General features: G+C 49.2%; 1 protein-coding gene across 4 annotated transcripts in view; it reads right to left on the reverse strand.

Moving 5' to 3' along the window:
* FGF13 (fibroblast growth factor 13) overlaps nucleotides 1-19383 on the reverse strand; it is a 528165-nt gene that overhangs the window by 493102 nt on the left and 15680 nt on the right. For 2 of the 4 annotated variants that reach the window (XM_082445451.1, XM_082445446.1), the window contains exon 2: nucleotides 12480-12691. In XM_082445451.1, coding sequence (XP_082301577.1) covers nucleotides 12480-12528 — 49 coding nt within the window. In that variant the 5' untranslated portion in view covers nucleotides 12529-12691. Of the gene's footprint in view, nucleotides 1-12479; nucleotides 12692-13378; nucleotides 13484-13851; nucleotides 13988-19383 lie in introns of those variants that run through there. The other 2 variants (XM_082445447.1, XM_082445448.1) reach the window with 2 other exon arrangements.

Consider the following 19383-nt stretch of genomic DNA (forward strand, 5'->3'; position numbering starts at 1 on the left):
AGATGAATAAGCCATGTCCAACTTCACCCAGGTTCCCTCCCTGGTAGTTCGGGCTGGCCAGGGCCCGGGGGCCCGGATGGCTATTATGGGCACCAGGTCACTCACTGCTTGACATGTCACCAACATGGGACAGAGTGCTTTGTGCACTGAAAGTCCGGTTCCTCTAAGTAAACCTGTAAAGTATCAGCTCCATGAAAGCCGGGATGATTCTGTGTTCTGCTCACTGCTGTCACGTAGGAGGTTCAACAAATATTTATTGATAAAGTAATGGATGAATGACTTAATACATGAATTAGTAGAGTCGGCACTCTGTATCCACAAATTCCACATCTGTGGATTCAACCATGGATCTAAAAAGTTTTTTTTAATTCCAGAAAGTTTCAAAAAGCAAAACTTGAATTTGCCACAGGCCATCAACTATTTACAAAGCATTTACATTGTATTTACAACTATTTATATGGCATTTACATTTGCATTAGGTATTAGAAGTAATCTAGAGATGATCTAAAGTCTACAGGAGGATGTGCATAGTTATATGCGGATACTACACCATTTTATATAAAGGACTTGATCATCCACGGATTTTATTTTGGTATCTGGGGGTGGGGGGTCCTGGAACCCATCCCCAGTGACTGTATAACTAAAATCCATTAAATTGGAGTATGACTGTCAGACAGATGTGTGAATCTTTAGATTTATTTCTATGGCCAACAAGCCCTTTAACAAGAACCCTCTAACTTGAATAATCAATATGAAAATCACTACTATTTTAATAATATTATCAATATGACCATTGACCAAATTCTATGTTTGTTTTTCACACATTATCTCATTCTATCTTTAAAATAGGCATGTGAGATAAATATAACTATCTCCATTGCGAAGAGGCTTAGAAAGATTATTTGCCCAAGATCACACAGCGACTAAGCAGAGGAACTTATATGTGAACCCAAGTTTCTAAAACCCATGCTTTTAACCATGCAGCCACTTTTACCTGGAAGATGGCCCACTGTGAAGTGAAAATTATACCCCAAATCAAATTAGCGATATTAAATCCAGATGCATTGTTGCTGTCATTCTAAGGGCTTCTGATATGGTCTGGAGTTTCAAAAGGTACAAGAGCATTTAAAGAAACCTAGGAAGGATGCTGAGCGTGATGGTTAAGTAACACATTTATTGAGTATTGTACCTCTTTTGTGACAAGGGCCCTTGAGGAGGTTTAAAATCTAGTTGGGGAGATAAAACATGAGCAGATGAAAAATGCATCATCAGATTTATCCAAAGTAGTCCACGGACATTGCCAGATGGGTAACCGAGAAGCCCAGTGCAAGGGGTAAACAGATCCTGTAGGGAGGGTGGGAGAGAGGCTTCCTGGATGATGTGGGTTAAGCTTGGACGTGAAGGATCACAAAATGTAGAAATAATAGGTAGTAGAGCATTCCAGATCAAGAAATGGTAAGAGCTGGAGCAGAAAAGTCAGTTTGAAGACAATCCATAAGCAATATATTGCTTATGTTAATTTTCATTCTATCATTATGATCATTGTATACGTCCACTGTAAGACATGAATAAACATACATATACATATACATCCTCTATACATCTTCTATAAGCCAACCACTCAGAGATTCCTTTTGATATATATTCTTTCAGGGTTTATTCTAAGCATATTTGTGTGTGTGTTTATTTAGACATATGCATATTTGTCTACATGCATTTAATTGTATATGTAAATTTATACATGCATATATGTATCTTTATATATGCACAGATTCGTATATATACGTTTATAAAATACGAATAATGTTTGTGGAGCCCAGTGAGAAAGATCTCAAGGCAGCAGAGAAAAACTTTTCACAACCTCAGGCTCAAAATTACCATCTCTCCTTTGTCACCCCCAAATCCACACCCAGTGCATGCGCTAAAAATGATAGTGTGGAAGATTATTTAATGACATAGAAAAACATTCTAACAGGGTGTTGAGGGAAAAAAAGCAGGTGATAGTATCTACTGTGTAATCCCACACAAGTACTTAAAGATGTATACGTGTGTATTATAAAATTCAGAGAAAAAAGACTGGAAGGAAAATCTCAAAAAGAACCTGGGAGTACAACCCTTGGGGGATATTTTCTTTTTCATGCTTTTATGATTTTCTGAATTGCATGCATTATTTTGTAATCTGAAAAAAATCGACACCACGAAACATAAGCAATATAAAAGCAGACGAACTCAAAACGGTCAGGGGCGTTCTGGTCAAGACGCATCCTAGGTTTTTTACACAGCTGAAACCGAATTAACATTGACCAGAAGACAGAGAAAGCAAAGCACTTCTGTTTGGCTAAGACCTGACTTCCAGGCTTTGAAGAGTATCCGCCTTTGAGGGGCCCAGCGGGTGGGTCAGGCGTAGGCAGGGCAAGGACGCCCTGATCGCTAGAGGCGGGTGGGGGTCAGGACACTCTTCCTCCGGCCCCGCCCGCCGCCACCATCTTAACGCTGTCTCCCACCGGCTGCAAAGCGCCCGCGGTCTAGACCTCCAGGCCGTGGGCTGCCCCCGGCGCCCCGCCCCCTCGGCGGCGTACCCACTCGAGCGAGCCGGGCTGCCGGCGCCCGGGGCCGGTGGGCAAAGCCCTCGGCTGCCCGCCGCCGCCGCCGCCGCGAGCAGCTTTGTCATGCCCGGCGCCGAGCACTTCTTCGCCAAGTTTCACCTTCGGTGACACAACTTTTCCGTGTTTCTTTTTTCGGCAGCCGCCGCATCACGAGGCTCATGAGCACACAGGTTTGTAATCAACCCGCCGGCCGGATCCGCGGCGACTGAGGGACGCCGGTTAACCGGGCCGTTCGGCGCTCCCGCCCGGGTCCCAGCTTGTCGGGTCCCAGTTAGTCGGAAAACAAACGCTCCCGGGAGCGAGAGCCACGAGGAGCGCCCGGAGCGAGAGCCACGAGGAGCGCCGGCCCCGTTTCCAAGGAGAACCGCTCACATTGTTCCCAGGGCTCCGAAAACCACGCGCAAATCCAAGAGCTCTTGGAAGTCTTTTCAATAAGCCCCCCAAGGGAAGAGGCGAGCACACACACGGAGAATCAAAGGCAAAAGAAGCAGGTCAATTCACAATACTTTCAAAGTCGTGGTTGAAAGAAGATTCTTAAAATAGCTATAGGCATATTCAAGAACTGCGCTCAGCCTGCCTTCTTTAGCTTGTTTACTTCTACTTTTAACAGCAAGATAAATATTTGAAGAACTCGATCTGTTTACTGACCCCCAGTGCAAGAGCAGGAGACATGCTACCTACATAATTTGGAGGGATTTTTTGAGAACTGGGTTTCACATTTGTTATTAAACTTACCTATAACCACGCGATAGACCCGTCACTGTTCATTACGGCTGTTAAAACTAGGTTCTGCAGCACCAGAGAAACACTGCATGAGTCCTAACTTAGAGAACTATAATTAATAATGCTCGTTCAAGGCGTATGTCTCTGTTAACAAGATATATTTTTGGAAATATTATCTAACTGAAGGCAGCATAAACAGTATACGAAATAAAGCTCGCACTTTATTTTTCCATTTAAAATGAGTTACATAATAAGGAGTGAAATGCTTCTTCCATGGAGCTACATGTTATGGGGGGGATTTCTTTTACTGAAGTTATAGCTATCAAGGGAGAAAATCCAGAAATCAGAATCCTCCAATGAGCCCAGCATACCCTAAGGAACCCTATTCACTTAATGAAAACCACTGACATCTGTAGACAAGAAAAGGAAGGTGGCAGAACAGGAGAGAAAAGGAGGGAGGGAGGGAAGGAGGAGAGGGTGGGATTGAGAGAGAAAGAGAAGGGAAATGAGACAGATGATTCTGATGAGAGGCAGACTGAAAGCATATGCCATGTAATGGAAAAAATAAATAAATAAACAATTGGGAGTTTTACCCAGTTGTGAATTAAGAGGAAGTGTAATCGATAGAACACAGGTGAAACAAGCTCCCAGACTCAGTTCTGGGGAAGAAATACCATTATTTTCAAACTGGCAGATGCTTACATCTTGAAAGTCAGACTCATGGCCAACTGAGGGGAGATGCACTTTGGAAGTACAAGTGAGAATGTCCAAGGCCAAAGAGGAAGGAAAGGGCACTCCTAAGGCTTAAGGTAGGACTGGGTTTCTCTCCTCTCTGCCGGGGCACAGCACAGTGCCTGAGATGGATAAGTCACTCAAGAAATCTGTTCGGAGATCTCTTCGGCTGCACAAAGATCACAGCCGTGGAGCAATCATGCCTGTATAGGCAAACTCTTCCTAGTCATGTCCACGTTGGCAAACGGCAAGTAATTTGGTCCTTGTGCAAACCTGGATTAGAAAAGAATCAACTGGGCTTCCCTGGTGGTGCAGTGGTTAAGAATCCGCCTGCCAATGCAGGGGACACGGGTTCGAGCCCTGGTCCGGAAAGATCCCACATGCGGCGGAGCAACTAAGCCCGTGTGCCACAGCTGCTGGTCTCAACCCGAGACTGTTTTCTTATCTGTCAAATGGGAATAATAGTAGTATGTATATCTATCTTGGATAGCTTGAGATATTTCATGTCAATCCCTGGCATATGGTCAGTGCTCAAAAAAACTATTGCTGTTACCGAATGCAAGTTCGTGTGCCGACGTCAGAGTTTGGAGCACAGAACCCCAAACTCCACAAAGGGCTTCAGCAAAGCATTTTTAAAGGCCAGGTGGTGGGGGGGATCACAGGGTGTGTGATCAGCTCATGCACAATTCTCTTGATGGTGAAGTAACAGGGCAATTAACTTTATCAATCCTTAGGCGCCAGAAGGTCTGGGGGCTCCTGATCATCAAGTAGTTAACTTCTTCCATTGCTGGTGGTTTTTAGCATCTGAAAAACTCAGGAAATATGCATGAGATACTATTGTCTGGGTACTTCAGAGAGGAACTACAGCAGAGGATATGGGGGAGGGGTCTGTCCCCGGCAGGCCCCGTAGGGTCCCGCTCGGGTTACATTATTTTTAAGATCCCAACCAAAAGTACTTCCCCATCCTATCTAGATGTCGGAAACTCAACCACTGACATTAATTCCCTGGAGTTAAAGCGCTGCCTCTGGCAATCCTTAGTTCAATGCCAGGCGCTGTGCCAGTAATTTGGGACCCACTAGCTGTGTGACCTCGTACAAGCTACATAATCTCCCTCAACTTCAATTTTCTCATCTCTGAAGTCCATAAATACTATTCACTATTTCATTTGGCTGTCATAAGGATTAAATGAGATATATATAAAAATCATGCATGCCTAGTAAATAGTAAGTGCTCCATAATTTAGAAGCTACTAGAATAATGATAACAATAATAACTATGATCATTATTGTTATTAAGGATGAACAAGACGTACCCCGGCTTAAAGGAATTCCCTACCTTGCCTACATCATTCAACAAATACTCCTTCTGGGCTGCCAAGTACAAGACCCTGTTGAGTGCCCTAGGTTGGGGCAGGGTGGGGGTCTTCCAAGAAACCAGATGCCAAGACAAGAAGAAGGGCTGTCAACCGGGAAAGGAAGCATGCTGACCCGAAGAGGTGGCTAGGTCTCAGGGACCAAGAGTGCATCCTGCGAGATTCCATTTCCATTCAATTCAATAAAGGGAGAACTAAAATATGATGACAGAAATCAAAATAGTAGTTGCCTTTGAAGGGGGAATGATTAGAAAGGGACACAAGAAAACTTTCTGGGGTGATGAAAATATTCTATCATGTGGGTGTAAACATTTGTCAAAATTCGTGGAGATGTACACCTAGGATTTGTTCATGTTGTATATAATCTTCAATTACGCAAAAGGAAATTGGGTCCGTACCATTTTTTTTTAATAACTCTTTTATAATTTGGCTTCTGACCAGGCCTACCTTTCACCAGAAGATTTTTTTCTTTCTTCCCAGGCCCTACTGACAGGGTCCCTAAAGGACAGACATGTATACCTGAGAATTCCTTTGGGCAACAGTGATTGTCCAAACCAAATCTGAAGTCTCTGCACAAGGCTGAGAGCAGGCAGGCCAAGCAAACGCCTCAGCTCAGCCCAGCCCCAATGCACCCGCTAGAACGTCAACCTAAACCTTACACCAACATAAGCCAAGGGTGCTGCCACAGTTTAAAAGACTCAGCAAGGACACCTACTACCCTCTGCCCACTGCCTGTGGGGAGGGTCTTAGCCAGTGACACTAATACCATTTCCATTTGAAAATCAACGCTAAATGTAATTTACAAGGGCAGAGGCATGAGAACTGCTTAACAGCAATCTCAATGTACAGTAATTATAATTTAGGCTTAATGTTTATTACAAACCCAGATCCCTAATAACACAGTCCTTCACATTTCCGTTGTGCCCCAAGAATCAAGAACTTACCTCTTTTCTAATATAAAACTCCCATTTTCAGGATTAATACCCTGGAAACAAGGCTTTAGAGAAAAACAAATTGCCATCCAATTCAAGGAGAAATTAGACCTGCAGGCTGGAGTGGGGGGCATAATGATTACTATTTCACTTTCTTTAGGAAATTAGTGCCATTTACCCCGAAATCCACACCCCTAAGAAATGTTTCATCAAGATATGGCTTTCACCAAAGTGATAAAATGCCACGTTTTAAAATGTCAGAAATCTCACTCAAGTGAGTTTGTAGAACTGGTATATCACAAATAGATAAGCTACATCTCGAGTTGGTGAGGACCTACTCGGATGAACCACGCCACACAGGACAACGAGCCTGAAGTCCACTCCTCAGCCTGTGCTGAGAAATCCCGCTGCTAACGAGTCTTCCGGATCCTCTGGGCAGGGAAACGGTAAATGGGTGGCTGCAGACAATGATTTATGCAGACATTTGTCTTCTCTGCTAATTGCTAAAGCTATATTTACGTGCCCAATCTCCGCATTCCAAAGACCACGTTAAGCTTATTAGCACGGTAATAGACATGGAGGATCCCCTCCACCTACCACACTTTAATTCATGGGAGGTTTTTTTTCCCTCTTTGAATTGTTTAATCTTGGCAATTATCCTGTATTCCTTTCAAATTTCTCAGCTCCAAAAATACAAGCCATTAATGAAGCAGACACTAGAAAGCCCTTTTATTGGATATATTTGAAGAGCTGCAACACATTTCGGTTGTTCTGTGTTGATTGTAATTCCCAGAATGAGGAGTTGATTTGAACATAAAACAGCACAGCTGCAAAGAGAGCTGGAATGTTAACAGTTTCCTCTCCCTCCCTAGTGACTGCCTCACAAATCAGCCCTCCAGCTTACCACCCAGACCCTGACTCCAGTTCTCTCCCAGTTCCGGCCCTGTGCTCAGGGCCACCATACATGTCCCTGTGCACTAGGCATGGACCTCAACCCCACAGCTCACTTTCTGCTCCTCACTCACTCATCCTGCAACATCCTTTCGGACTCCAACCTCCCTCACACCTCCAGCCCGAGGATACATCCTAACGCCTTGTAACAATTTGAACTGTACTGGCAAGAGACTTAGAGGAAGCAGAACTAAGAAGATACAGCACCCCTAACCCGCATCCCACTCCTGCTCCGGCCTGTCAGTAAAGAAGCTGCACGCCACTGGAAATAATAATGACGAGGATGTGGGGACACTGTGCACTCATCTTCTGCACCTGGCCCCAAGAACAGACCAACGCTTCTTATTAGAGATCTCCCTGGCCACACCCCCTCACTGAGGCTGTGATCACCATCTCGGCCACGGAAGCAAATCTGGGGCTTATGACACTCCATAATACCGTACTGGTCCATGGTGACTTATTCACCAGGTGAAAAAACAAGCTCCTATATGAGTAATAGGGAGATTATGATTGCTAGGTTTTTTTTTCTCTCTTTTTTCCCAATTTATTTATTTATTTTGGCTGCGTTGGGTCTTCGTTGCTGCGCGCGGACTTTCTCTAGTTGTGTCGAGCGGGGGCTACTCTTCATTGCGGTGCGCGGGCTTCTCATTGCGGTGGCTTTTCTGGTTGCGGAGCACAGGCTCTAGGCGCGTGGGCTTCAGTAGTTGCGGCACACGGGGTATCGGTAGTTGTGGCTCGCAGGCTCCAGAGCGCAGGCTCAGTAGTTGTGGCGCACGGGCTTAGTTGCTCCACGGCACGTGGGATCTTCCCGGACCAGGGCTCGAACCCGTGTCCCCTGCACTGGCAGGTGGATTCTTAACCACTGCGCCACCAGGGAAGTCCCTGACTGCTAGTTTTTAATATGAGGTCACCAACATCATGACTTCCTGTGGGTGAAATACCTCTAAACACGTGCTTCACCTGGCCCAAGTCTGAGAAAGACACTTGACGGAGGCGACTGCAATAATCCACCAAGACCAAGATGAACTTTTGGAATGGCCTTCTGGGTTCACGACTTGATACGCTGGCTGCCTGACCACAATGCCCTGTCCTTCTTAGGTATGGTTAGAGAGGCTACTGGAAAAGGCCAGGAAGGGAGCTGGAAAAGGCCAGGAAGGGAGCTGAAAACGAGCTGCACCCGTAAATGCATGTGTGCAATGTAATCTGTTACAGCAACAGTTGTGCCAGTGGCTGACGTCTCGGACTATGCGTGGAACTGTCCTCCACTGCCCAGCAGCCAGCAGAAACCCAGCCTGACGTTAGTGCTGGCCGTCTCAGAGAGAACCCACAGCCCACATGGCCTTTAAACCTGCCCAGATGTGATGGCTCAGGCTAACCAGAAGGGAAGGGGTTGCTGAAAAAACACACCCAAACCCAAACCCAAACTCCAACTACAAACCAAATAACAGTTTTTCTTTTTTTTTTTTTGGCCACACCACGCGGCATGTGGGATCTTACTACCAGGATCAGGGATTGAACCCGTGCCCCCTGCAGTGGGCAGTTTTCACTCAATCTACAAACGATTTGGTTGCGGTAAACCAGACACAGCCTTAACTGAGTGCTTTTCCAACAGAGAACTGCTGAAAAGATCTTATGTGACAAGGTAGAGAAGAGAGTCAAAGCTAAGTGAATATCTGCTTGAACCACCAAATGTTATTCTTCCCTGAAATGGAAATAGGTCCTCCTGTTCAGGAGCTGAGTGCCCTAAACTATATATTCATCTGCCAATTTAAAAGTTTATGCATGGGACTTCCCTGGTGGTGCAGTGGTTAAGAATCCGCCTGCCAATGCAGGGGACACGGGTTCGAGCCCTGGTCCAGGAAGATCCCACATGCCGCGGAGCAACTAAGCCCATGCACCACAACTACTGAAGCCCGCAGGCCTAGAGCCCATGCTCCGGGACAAGAGAAGCCACCGCAATGAGAAGCCCGCGCACCGAAATGAAGAGTAGCCCCCGCTCGCCGCCAACTAGAGAAAGCCCACAGGCAGCAACGAAGACCCAATGCAGCCAAAAATGAATTAATTAATTAAATAAATTTTTTAAAAAAGAGTAGATGTTAAAGCACTTAATCTAAAAAAAAAAAGTTTATGCAAAGCCTAAATACACGAAAGATGATTTGCTGCTCAAGAGGCCATTTTAATACTTTCAAACACGATCAAGGTTCCCCTCCCCCCTCCCAAAGAGGACAGTCTATCTTGTCTGGCTATGTTACTGAAAAAGGTTATAGAAAACATCATTGTTCATCACTGGTCTTAACCTCAATGAGTTGAAGAACATCATTTAAAAAGACAAAGAGCAATTTATATGCTCTGAAAGCCATATTTCATTAAGCAGCACAAAATAACTAATTACCTGCTACCTATGCTTTAGAAAGTCTAGAAACACTGTACTCTGTGATAATCTCCTATGCATTTATGATAGGCTGTGAGCATCAATCCCAGGTGATGGGGTGGGAGGCCGAATTTCAACGAGCAGTAGGCTCTGAAAACAGATTATGAAATTCATTCAAACTGTTGCTAAATTTTGACTTGATTCAATCATTTGTCACACCATCATTCAAAATTAAGTGTGTATATTCAAAGTACCTAATAAATGTTCAATCCTGTATCTGTTGCACAGTGTGCTCCTGAGTCACTCAGCTTAAAAAAATCCAAAAATGACCTATACATAGGAAATCTGTAAATAACCCAACCTCTCCATGAATATGGTCAGTAAACTTTATTAGTTAAAAATATAAATAGACTTGGTATCTTTCATCTCTAACATAAAAAGTAGTCTTTAAAATTTAGTCACACAAGACTTTTAACATATTTACCTGAAAGGGTAAAATACTAACGGCTACTAGGCATTCACTGCTTTGAAAATACTCTGTATTCAACAGCCAACAGAAAGGCAGAAATGGGACTCGGGCTCTTAGCAGCCATAAGAGTCCCATCTCCTCGGGAAAGTAAACTCCCTTCTTGAAAGTTGCCTTGTAAAATTAATTTCTTCTAATTACAACCATAATTCCAAATGCTAATTACACAATTCATACAGAGAGGTATTTGGTTTCAAATGTGGTGAGTCAACATAAGAAAATGTTATGACATATGCCTAGTAAAAATTTTCATTATCGAGTGACAGAAACTTGTCCTAATGTTTCCAGACTTCTTACTCCGTGCTGGACAATTACAAATTATATTCCTAGAACAGCATCTCATTTTCTGTGAATGAATTTGGTTGCAGGGTCCTCCCAAAGATAGCCTGAAATAAGCCTTAGGTAACCACCTGATGGAAATCAGGGACCAAAGTTCCAGAAACAAACTTGAAATACTCCCAGATGCAGAAGGGGAATCACTTGCCTAGGTCAATTTGGTGCTACCATCTTCAATTGTATTCACCTGTCTGGGCCCTCAACGGAAAACAAGACCTTCTAACGACCCGGAAGTCACTTTCTCTTATCATACGAATGCCTGTTTAAAACGCACAACAATTAGGAAAGCTCTGGAAAAGTGTAGCAGGAGTTCCACTTTCCGGGTGACCGTTTCAATTAATCTGTGCGCCTCAAACAGCCTGCGGGTATCAGTGGGTCCGAAGGGGGTGACCTCTAGCCTTGAGGCAGGCCGATGGCAACACTGACCCTTAGTACAGCAGATCTAAACGCCCCACAAACTTCTGGAGCCTCTCGTCGACGCTCCGCCTAGTTGGAAGAGAACCGGCTCCATTTAGAAACAAGGATAAAGGCCCTGAGCTGAAGACTTTGACAACTTTCCGCGGGGGAGGGCTGACGCTGCCCTAGAATCTCCCGGGAAAGAAAGCTCTGAGAGATGGGGAGAGGCGAGAAGGAGGAGATGAGAAAAAGGAAGAGGGAAAGGAGTGGGAGGGAAGGGAGCCCCAGGGCTCAAGGAGGAATCGGGGCCCCGTGAACGAAGGCTGGGGCTCCCCCCACTGCAGCCCCACTTCTGCAGCAGCGTGGACCCGGCGTGGGTCGCTGCGGTTCAGCCTGCCTGGGGCCCTCCGGGCCGGTCCAGCCCACTCCGGCGTCCGCTCTGTGGCCACTCCGGACACTTGCAGCTAAGGCACCTGCCGTTTCCCCACGGCTCTACCACACCCCCTCTTCTGTGCCTCTCTCTGCACCCAGGTCTCCAAGGATGCTGTCTCCAGCTTACATTCCGGAGCTAAGCCGGGTCCTCAGCACGGCCACGGCTAGGACTGGTAGGGGTCGAGGGGACGCCCCTTCCTTCTCCCGAGTTCTCCCGGGCCTGAGCCCTGCTCCGCTGCGCCTCCCCAGCCCGCCGGTGGGAGGCCCCAGGCCGAGAAGCGCTCTCCGGGGGACCGGCGGCCGGGCGCCGCGGGCCAGATGGCTAAACCCCCCAGAGTGGAGGGAGGGGACTCTCCCCTCCCGCGGGGGCCCGCTCCTGCTGGGCACTGGTAGCAAGGGGACAAGAGCCTTTGTTCTCCCGGGGCTCGGCGAGGCTGCGCTGCCGACGCGCAGCGCGGGCGGCGCCGGGGCACCGGGATCGCTCACTTTTGCACGCGGCGTGTGGAAGGTTGCAAGCTCCTGCCTTCTGGGGAGGGGACGTAGAGAGTTGGGGAGCAGGGGGGGCGTGAGGGGGAAAGGAGCGTGGGGGGAGGGGTTGTGCGTGTCGGCCAGGCTCTTTGTTTGCATTGGGGGCGGGGAGAGGGTGGTGGAAGGTGGATTCGAGCTTGGGTTCTAAGAGTGGGGCCGATTCCTGAGTATGTCACCATGTTGCACCCGCGCAGCACACATATGCACACTCGCGCACACGCAAACACAGGCACTCGCACGGAGAGGGGGCCGGCCGGTGGCAGGCAGCGCTGTTCCCGGCGCTCGGGGCTGCAGCAGCTTCGTCTGCCCGCAGCGCCACCCCGGTGCGTCCAGAGGGGGAGCGAAGAGGCTGGAGGCACTCGCGGGGCGACAATTCCACGAGGAAGGAGGGAAAGTGGTGCAAACCCAGGCCCCCCAGCGGCCCGGCCCCCGCCTTTCTCGCCGGGGTCGCAGAGGTCACGGGCAGCTTAGGCTCCGGGAGGGGGGCCGGGAGCCGCCGGAGGGCGGCGCGCACGCGAGCGGGCGAGGGAAACCAAGGTAAGGGAAGCAGGCGGACTCGGCGGGCGGGCTTACCCTTAGAAGCATCTTTCTCCTCTTTGGGTTTGGTCACCTTTCCGCTCATAGATCCCAGCTTGCTTGACAAGGTTCGGCCAGGAGACGGAAGTCCTCGCCGAGCGGGCCGGACTTGGGAGAGTGCTTAGGGCGGCAAGTCGCGACCGCGAGCTCCCCTCGGCGTGGCTCCGGGCAGAAGCCGCTTTCCCCAGCGCTGCCGCCGCCGCCGCTGCCTACGAGAGTGGGGAGGAAAGGAGAAGGGTGAAGGAGGAGCCGCTGCCGCCGCCGCCGCCGCCGCCGCCGCCGCCGCCGCCGCGAGCCCGAGCGGCCGGCCGCGGGAGGAGCCGCTCGCCTGGCTCCAGAAGTGCAGAGACAAAGCGGCGCGGCGCTCCCTCCGCGCCCCGCGCCCGCCGCTCCTGCCCACCCCCGCCCGCCCGCGGAGAGCCGCGCTCGCCACCCCCGGGGCCGCCGAGAGGTGCGGCTGGGACTCCCCGGCTCGGCCGCCGGCCTCCCGGGGCTCCGCGCCGGCCGCTCGCCGGGCCGGCGCGGGCCGTGAGGGGAGTTGCCTGGGTGGGCTGCCCGCGCGCCAGCGGGCCGCTTCCCCCGCCTCTCCCCATCCGCTGCGGGCCGCGAACTCCATCAAAATAAAACCCCGAGGAAGGTTAAAAAAAATCAAAACAAAGACGAAAATATTCACTTAAAAATAACGAGCCTCCCCGAAAGGGAAATGTTTGAACATGTGATGAGCAACGTGTGAGCCTGTTACACCGCAGAGCCGCGCAGCTCCTCGCCCGCGGAGAATCGAGAGGGGAGGGTTGCCTCTTTCTTTCTACTGAACCAATTTTCAGGTTCCTATAATTTTGCCAAAGGGGGGTCCCGAGCTGCTGGCGGGCGGAGGAGCGGGACGCGACGGCCCTTACCTGCTCTCTCCGTCTCCCTACACCCACACCCCCTTGGAGCTCGCCCGCTCCCTCGCTTGCGCTCTCCTTCCAAAGAACTCTCGAGTCCCGCGATTCGGCACGGCGGCGCATTCTATATAAACGACAAGGTGTGGGCACGCGGGGGGCGGGGGCCGGCGAGGGCGGGGCCGGCACAAAGCCGCCGGCGGGCTGTAGTAAAAGGAGAGCTCGGCAGGGGCGCGCCGACGTCAGCCGCCGGGTGGCAAAACCCAGGCGAGCCCAGAGGAGTGCGGGCGAGCGTGTCAGCCTGGCGTCCCCCGGCCCCTCCGGGGCAGGCAGGGCCCGCGGACGCCGCCGGAGCGGACTCGCACTGTCGGCCGCCGAGATCGAAGCCCGGCGCCCCCCGTCCCCCCTCCCCGCTCCCGTTACCCCCTCTGATCCCGGCGCCCGCCTTCCCCGCAGCGCTGCCTGGGCCCGCGCTGGTCGCCACCTACACTTTGGGGACTCCGCTGTTGGCAAGTGCCTGCACCGAGCGTTGGAATCTCAGTCCCGGAGTCGGCGACTCCTCGCCTCTGGCCAGCTGCCCAAGTTGAGACTGCCGGACTCTCCGTGAGAAGGGCGCGCGGGGATCTGGGTGTCAGTAGGGCAGAGAGTGAAACTGACCGCGGCGGCTGCCACCTCCCACCCCACCCCCACCCCCGCACGCAGGCCCCTCCTCCTAGGGCTGGTCGCTCTGGCTGGCAAACTAGGCGCAGAGTGCCCACCACCCGGGATGGCCAACCCCAGACAAACGGAGTGAGGTGGGACTGGGGGCGAGTGCTGGAGAGGGATTAAGGGATCGACATGTCGCCTGGGGCACGCTAGTGACAAAACAGGGAACGTCCCTGAAGATTTGAACTAAAAGGAAAACTGCTCAGAAATTGTGCAAGAGAGGGGCGGATGGGGAAGAAGAGAGAGCCTGGGAAAGGGAAGGGGGGACAGGGTAGCCCTGGGACATCCTGGGAAACCCTTTCCGCGATGGCCCTTTCTCGGCGCGCGGATACCCGGAAGCCCGGCGCTCTGCTGAGGGACTGGGGTCGCCGCTGTCAGGACTTGGTCCTCAGAGCGGCCCATTAATCAGACCATAGGCTCCAGCCTGGCGGTGGAGACGCGGCAGCGACTCCCATGAAGAAAATCCGTTTCCCCTTGTCCCACCCAACTCCACCCGCTCCTTAATTCGGTTTCGTTAATGGCATTAAACCAGGCGAAGAAATTATGTAGATGGATTAGTCCTACTGAATCCCAGGCGGTGACTCAATTACAAGAGCCTGCTGTGGCTTTCAAGACCAGGAGAGTGGGCTGCCCCTGCCTCCAGCCCGGGTCTAAAGGTCGGCAACCCTCGAAATTCAATTTGCAGCCTCTGTCCTTGGTCTGGGAGGAACTCCAGGCCTATTTTTCTTGTAAATAATATCTAATAATCTGGAGGTTGATGACACAATGTGATTATCCAACCCAAGTTTAGATCATTAGTATCAGTACTCTGGGAAAGAAAGAATTTCTCTTCAAATGACCGGAATTCAAAAGGGGTGGAAACTTGGGTGGGTTTAGAGGAAAGATGAAGGGGAAAAGGGGAAAGAGTCCTCAGTTTACACCCAATAATACTCAGTTACTATGGATTTAGCACCTACCCTGTGCCAAACAGTGTGCTAAATGCTTTACATCATTATCTTATTTCATCTTCACAGCAGTCCTAGGAAGTGTTATTTCCATTTTACAAATGAGGAAACTGAGGCTCAGAGAGGTTAAGTAACTTGCCCAGAGGTCACACAGCTCGTAGTGGTGGAGCCTGGATAAAAAACTAGGAGAGCCAGGATAGGAAACCAGGTGGGTCTGTCTTTTCCGTGCTCTTCTATTAGACCACATGGTCTCTCAACACTCCTATCAGCCTGTTAAAAAGAGGGGGGAAGCACATTTTCACCGAACCTATCTGCCAATCTTGAACCCCTCAGTCTTTTTAAACTCCCTTAACTCAGCACAAACACACACACACACACACACACACACACACACACACTCCTCTCTTCTGTACACATAACATTTGCTTTGTCTACATAACTCCAGTAAGCAACAAGACCCTCTTTCGGGAGAAGGGTCAGTCTCTGTCTTGGGGGTTATTAAGCATGGTGTCCATCCTGAGTATCTCAGCTTTCCTGACACACTAAGATTTCCAGGGAAGTTTTCTGCACAGGGAAGACTCCCCCATCCCGCAAGCCCTATCACCTCTGGCACCTCCGGCACAGGTAACTTCCAGCTGGAAGCCAGATATCAACCCTGTTCCTTGAAGGACAATAATAGTTAACATACGACTAAACCTAGGTTAGTTAATATGATTGAGGTGAGTTGAAGAGATGTCTGCTTGGGAGTATTAGTGGACTCTGCCCGTCCATGAACGCAAAAAGATAAAGTGTGTTTCTTCACCATAAACCACTCTGCCAAAGAAATAATCAGAAGATAAAGAAACTAGACATTTCATGCAAGAACAATATAGTGATGTGTGTTCATATGGGGGCAAATCTATGACATCATAAAGGCATTCATGCCAGATACCAAGGATCATGAATATTCAAGGACCAGGACGAGCAATCTCCTCTAAACAAAGCTTCTGAAGACCCTGCTAGGGAGGTCACGGGCAGCCTCTTTCATGAAAGGCATGGAGGCCTTCCCTTTTTCCAAGCCCTGTGAGAATATGAACAAAATGTCGTTGGTACTGGATCAGAAAAAGGCACGGTCCAGCGTTCAGCCCCTGAGCTCCTTGGTAATTTGGGATGATCAGCCACAGGAAGGTCTGACATCTGAGTGAGGGTATTCAGAGGGTGGTCTTTTCCCCACCACCAAATGGACTCAGTCTGGAAGCATCTTAATGAAGCCCAGGCTTAGTCTGTAGCACTTCTCTGCCCCTCCCAGATCCTTCTGCCCCATCCCACTGGGGTGGAAGCTCCTTCACTTTCACTCTAGCAATAGGTGCTATCTGATCCCTTCACTTCTCCCTGCCTTGTCACTGTGGTAAAATGGTCCCTTCTGTCCTGTCTCTGCCCCTCCTATGAGAGAGAACTCCATACATCTGATACAACATGGGGCACAGGGATTACCCTGTATGGTCAGGTAACTCAGTCCTGGAATTAAAGCAATATTCTAAAACAAAAGGCTGCAAGGCCACGCCCCTAAAGAGGGCCTGGTTGTTTTCTGGAGGGAGGAGCTGAGCTTGAGTCTTTGGTAGGAAAGTGGGGAAGCTACTGAGAGTCTCATCCTCTTGGCCCTATCACCTCCCTGGTGTCTGTTTCATGCCAGTCCCCAAATGTCTCAAGACACCAGCCTCTGGATTCCAGGTTTGCTCATCCTCTAGCAGCTCTGAGCAATGCTTCTGGGCAAGATGCCACTCGGTTCCATTGTCTGCGTGGGAGGGTAAGGGTAGGGTGAGTGGGGCCGTGGAGGACAGATACACTTAGGGCTTTTTCCTGGCAGGTTTGCACTGGCTGAGTGTAGAGCCATTGTCATCAGAAACCACCAAATTAGACGTTTCAGTGACAAGACTGCTTCTCACTGGACCAAATGTGTTTTTCATTTGTGAAAGCACTTCACAGCAGAAAGCTGGTTCAGAAGGAGGCAGCCTGGCAAAAGCTACACTTCCAGCCAGGATACGTGAGATAAAGAAAGGCCCAAGGGGCCAAGATCTGGGAGTTGGAAGTCCCTTTAATTTTTAAGCTCACATCTCAGCACTTTGAATTTTGAGATCCAAATGCTAGAGCTCTGAAAGGACTCATTTCTGATGCAAACCCTACAGTGTTTATCTACATCATGACTTAAGATTGCCTTCTAGCAGGATCATAGGTGAGTTGGTGGATTTCTGTGACAGAAAAGTTGGGTAAAATATAATAAGACCCTACTGTATAGCACAGGGAACTCTACTCAATACTCTGTAATGGCCTATATGGGAAAAGAATCTTAAAAAAAAGAGTGGAAATATGTATGTGTATAACTGATTCACTTTATTGTACACCTGAAACTAACACGACACTGTAAATCAACTATACTCCAATAAAAATTTTTTTAAAAAAAGAGTTGGGTAAAATAATCTCCAAAGATGGTGACTGTGGCATGGCCATTGCGAGGTGGGCACTGACTCCTCCCCTTGATTCTGGGTGGCTTGTAACCGCTTCAGTGGTGGAAGTGATGCTCTATTCGTTTTAGGCTAGGTTAGAAAAGGCCGTGCAGCTTCTGCCTGGCCCTCTTAGGACGTTTGCTCTGCGGAAAGCCAGCCGGCGTGATGTCCGCTTACCCTCAGACCACCATGGTGGAGACGTGACATCTAGGCTCTTCAGCTGACAGCGCTAGCTGAGCTCCCAGACGACAGCCAGCATTGATTGCCAGTCAAGCAACAGACCCATCTTGGACATCTGGCCCAGTCAAACCATCAAATGACTGCAGCTCCAGGTGACATCTGACCTCAACCTTGTGAAAGACCCCTCAGTGGAGAACTACTCAGTGGCACCCTTCTCAAACTCCTGACCCATAATATTATGAGCAAAATTAAATGGATGCTTTTAGGTGCTACATTTTAGGGTAATAAGTTATGCAGAAATCGTAACTGGAGTAGTGACCAACAATTTCTCCTAATCCTGTATGCATATGCCACTCCACCCTCTAGAGGTAATGTCCTCTTAAATCCAGGCTGGCCTTGTGACTCGTCGTTACCAAAAGAATGTGGCCGAAGTGAGGCTGTGCCAGTTCCCGGCCAAACTCTAGGAGACTTGGCAGCTCCACTTTCTTTCTGGGGGAAGCCAACCACCACATAAGAAGGCAGAGACACCTTGACACCCATGTTGCGAGGAAGCCCAGGCAGGAACGAGGGTCCAGAACATGACCACAGTCAAGCCATCCAGCCAGCGCCCATCCATTCAGCTGTGAGGCTCCAGAATTCATGGAGTAGAAAAGAGCCAACTTGGCTGCGCCCTGTCCAAATTCCTGACCCACAGAACTGTGAGTAGAACTGAGAGTAGGGAAAAGTTGTAAGACAGAGAGATGCCCATGATTTACCTGAAAACAGCTTAACGCTAAGATCTTTCCAATCTACACCAAACATATACGTGATTTTTCTGCCTCCCTTGAACTTGAACATTTAGACCATTGTGATGCAATGTTGGCACGCCTGTCGGGAATGAACATCTTTAAATGTTCTGTCACTTTCTTCTCTAGTGAAGGAGGAAACAAGGAGCTAGAACTTGTTCGAGGATTCTCCCAAACAAGGAACATCACTAGGCAGCATCTGCTCCCCACCCAGAGTCCCTATCAGTCCACAGCCTTCAGAATCTCCCGTGTCAAGAGGAAGCGGTCATCAAAGGTGGCCTTTTCCTCACGGCACGCTCCTGATGTTCTCTACATCTGAAACAGAGGACCTAGCCATTGTCTCTCCCAGTAAATAACACCCAAAAGACTTTGGCCAAGGTAGGCCTCCAGAAGATTTTCAGATCCTGCTCTAGTGGTTACACTGCAATGCTAACAGAAAACATGTCAGGCAGAAAAATAGTATTTCTTACAAAATTCCTGGCTATGGCAGTGAATTGTTCACACACTCCCATTTGCCCTTGTCTTGAATCCTCAATGAGACTGTAAACTCCAAGGTGACAAGGACTGGGTTAAACTCTCCTAAGACTAACTGCCCCCATGCCCACTCCACGGTTTACACAGCGCCTGGCACATCAAAGCCGCAGGAAATAGTCTCATCATTGTAACACCATTTATTTAATCTACTGGCTTTCCGGCTCCGCACTAAATCGTTATCCAGATTATGCCATTTTATACTCACAGCAACCCTCTGAATTAGTGACTATTATTAGGTCCATTTTCCAGGGGAGAAAAGAAGCTCAGAGAGGTGAAACAACTTCCCCAAGATTGTAGTAAACGGACACACCCAGGAACGAGACTCAGGTAGGATCTTCTGTTTCCAAAGACCCTGCTCTTTCTACTCTGCGACACTGCATATTTTGTAA

The sequence above is a fragment of the Balaenoptera physalus genome, assembly GCF_965194825.1.
Source record: "Balaenoptera physalus genome assembly, chromosome: X".
In the NCBI taxonomy this organism is placed as follows: domain Eukaryota; kingdom Metazoa; phylum Chordata; class Mammalia; order Artiodactyla; family Balaenopteridae; genus Balaenoptera; species Balaenoptera physalus.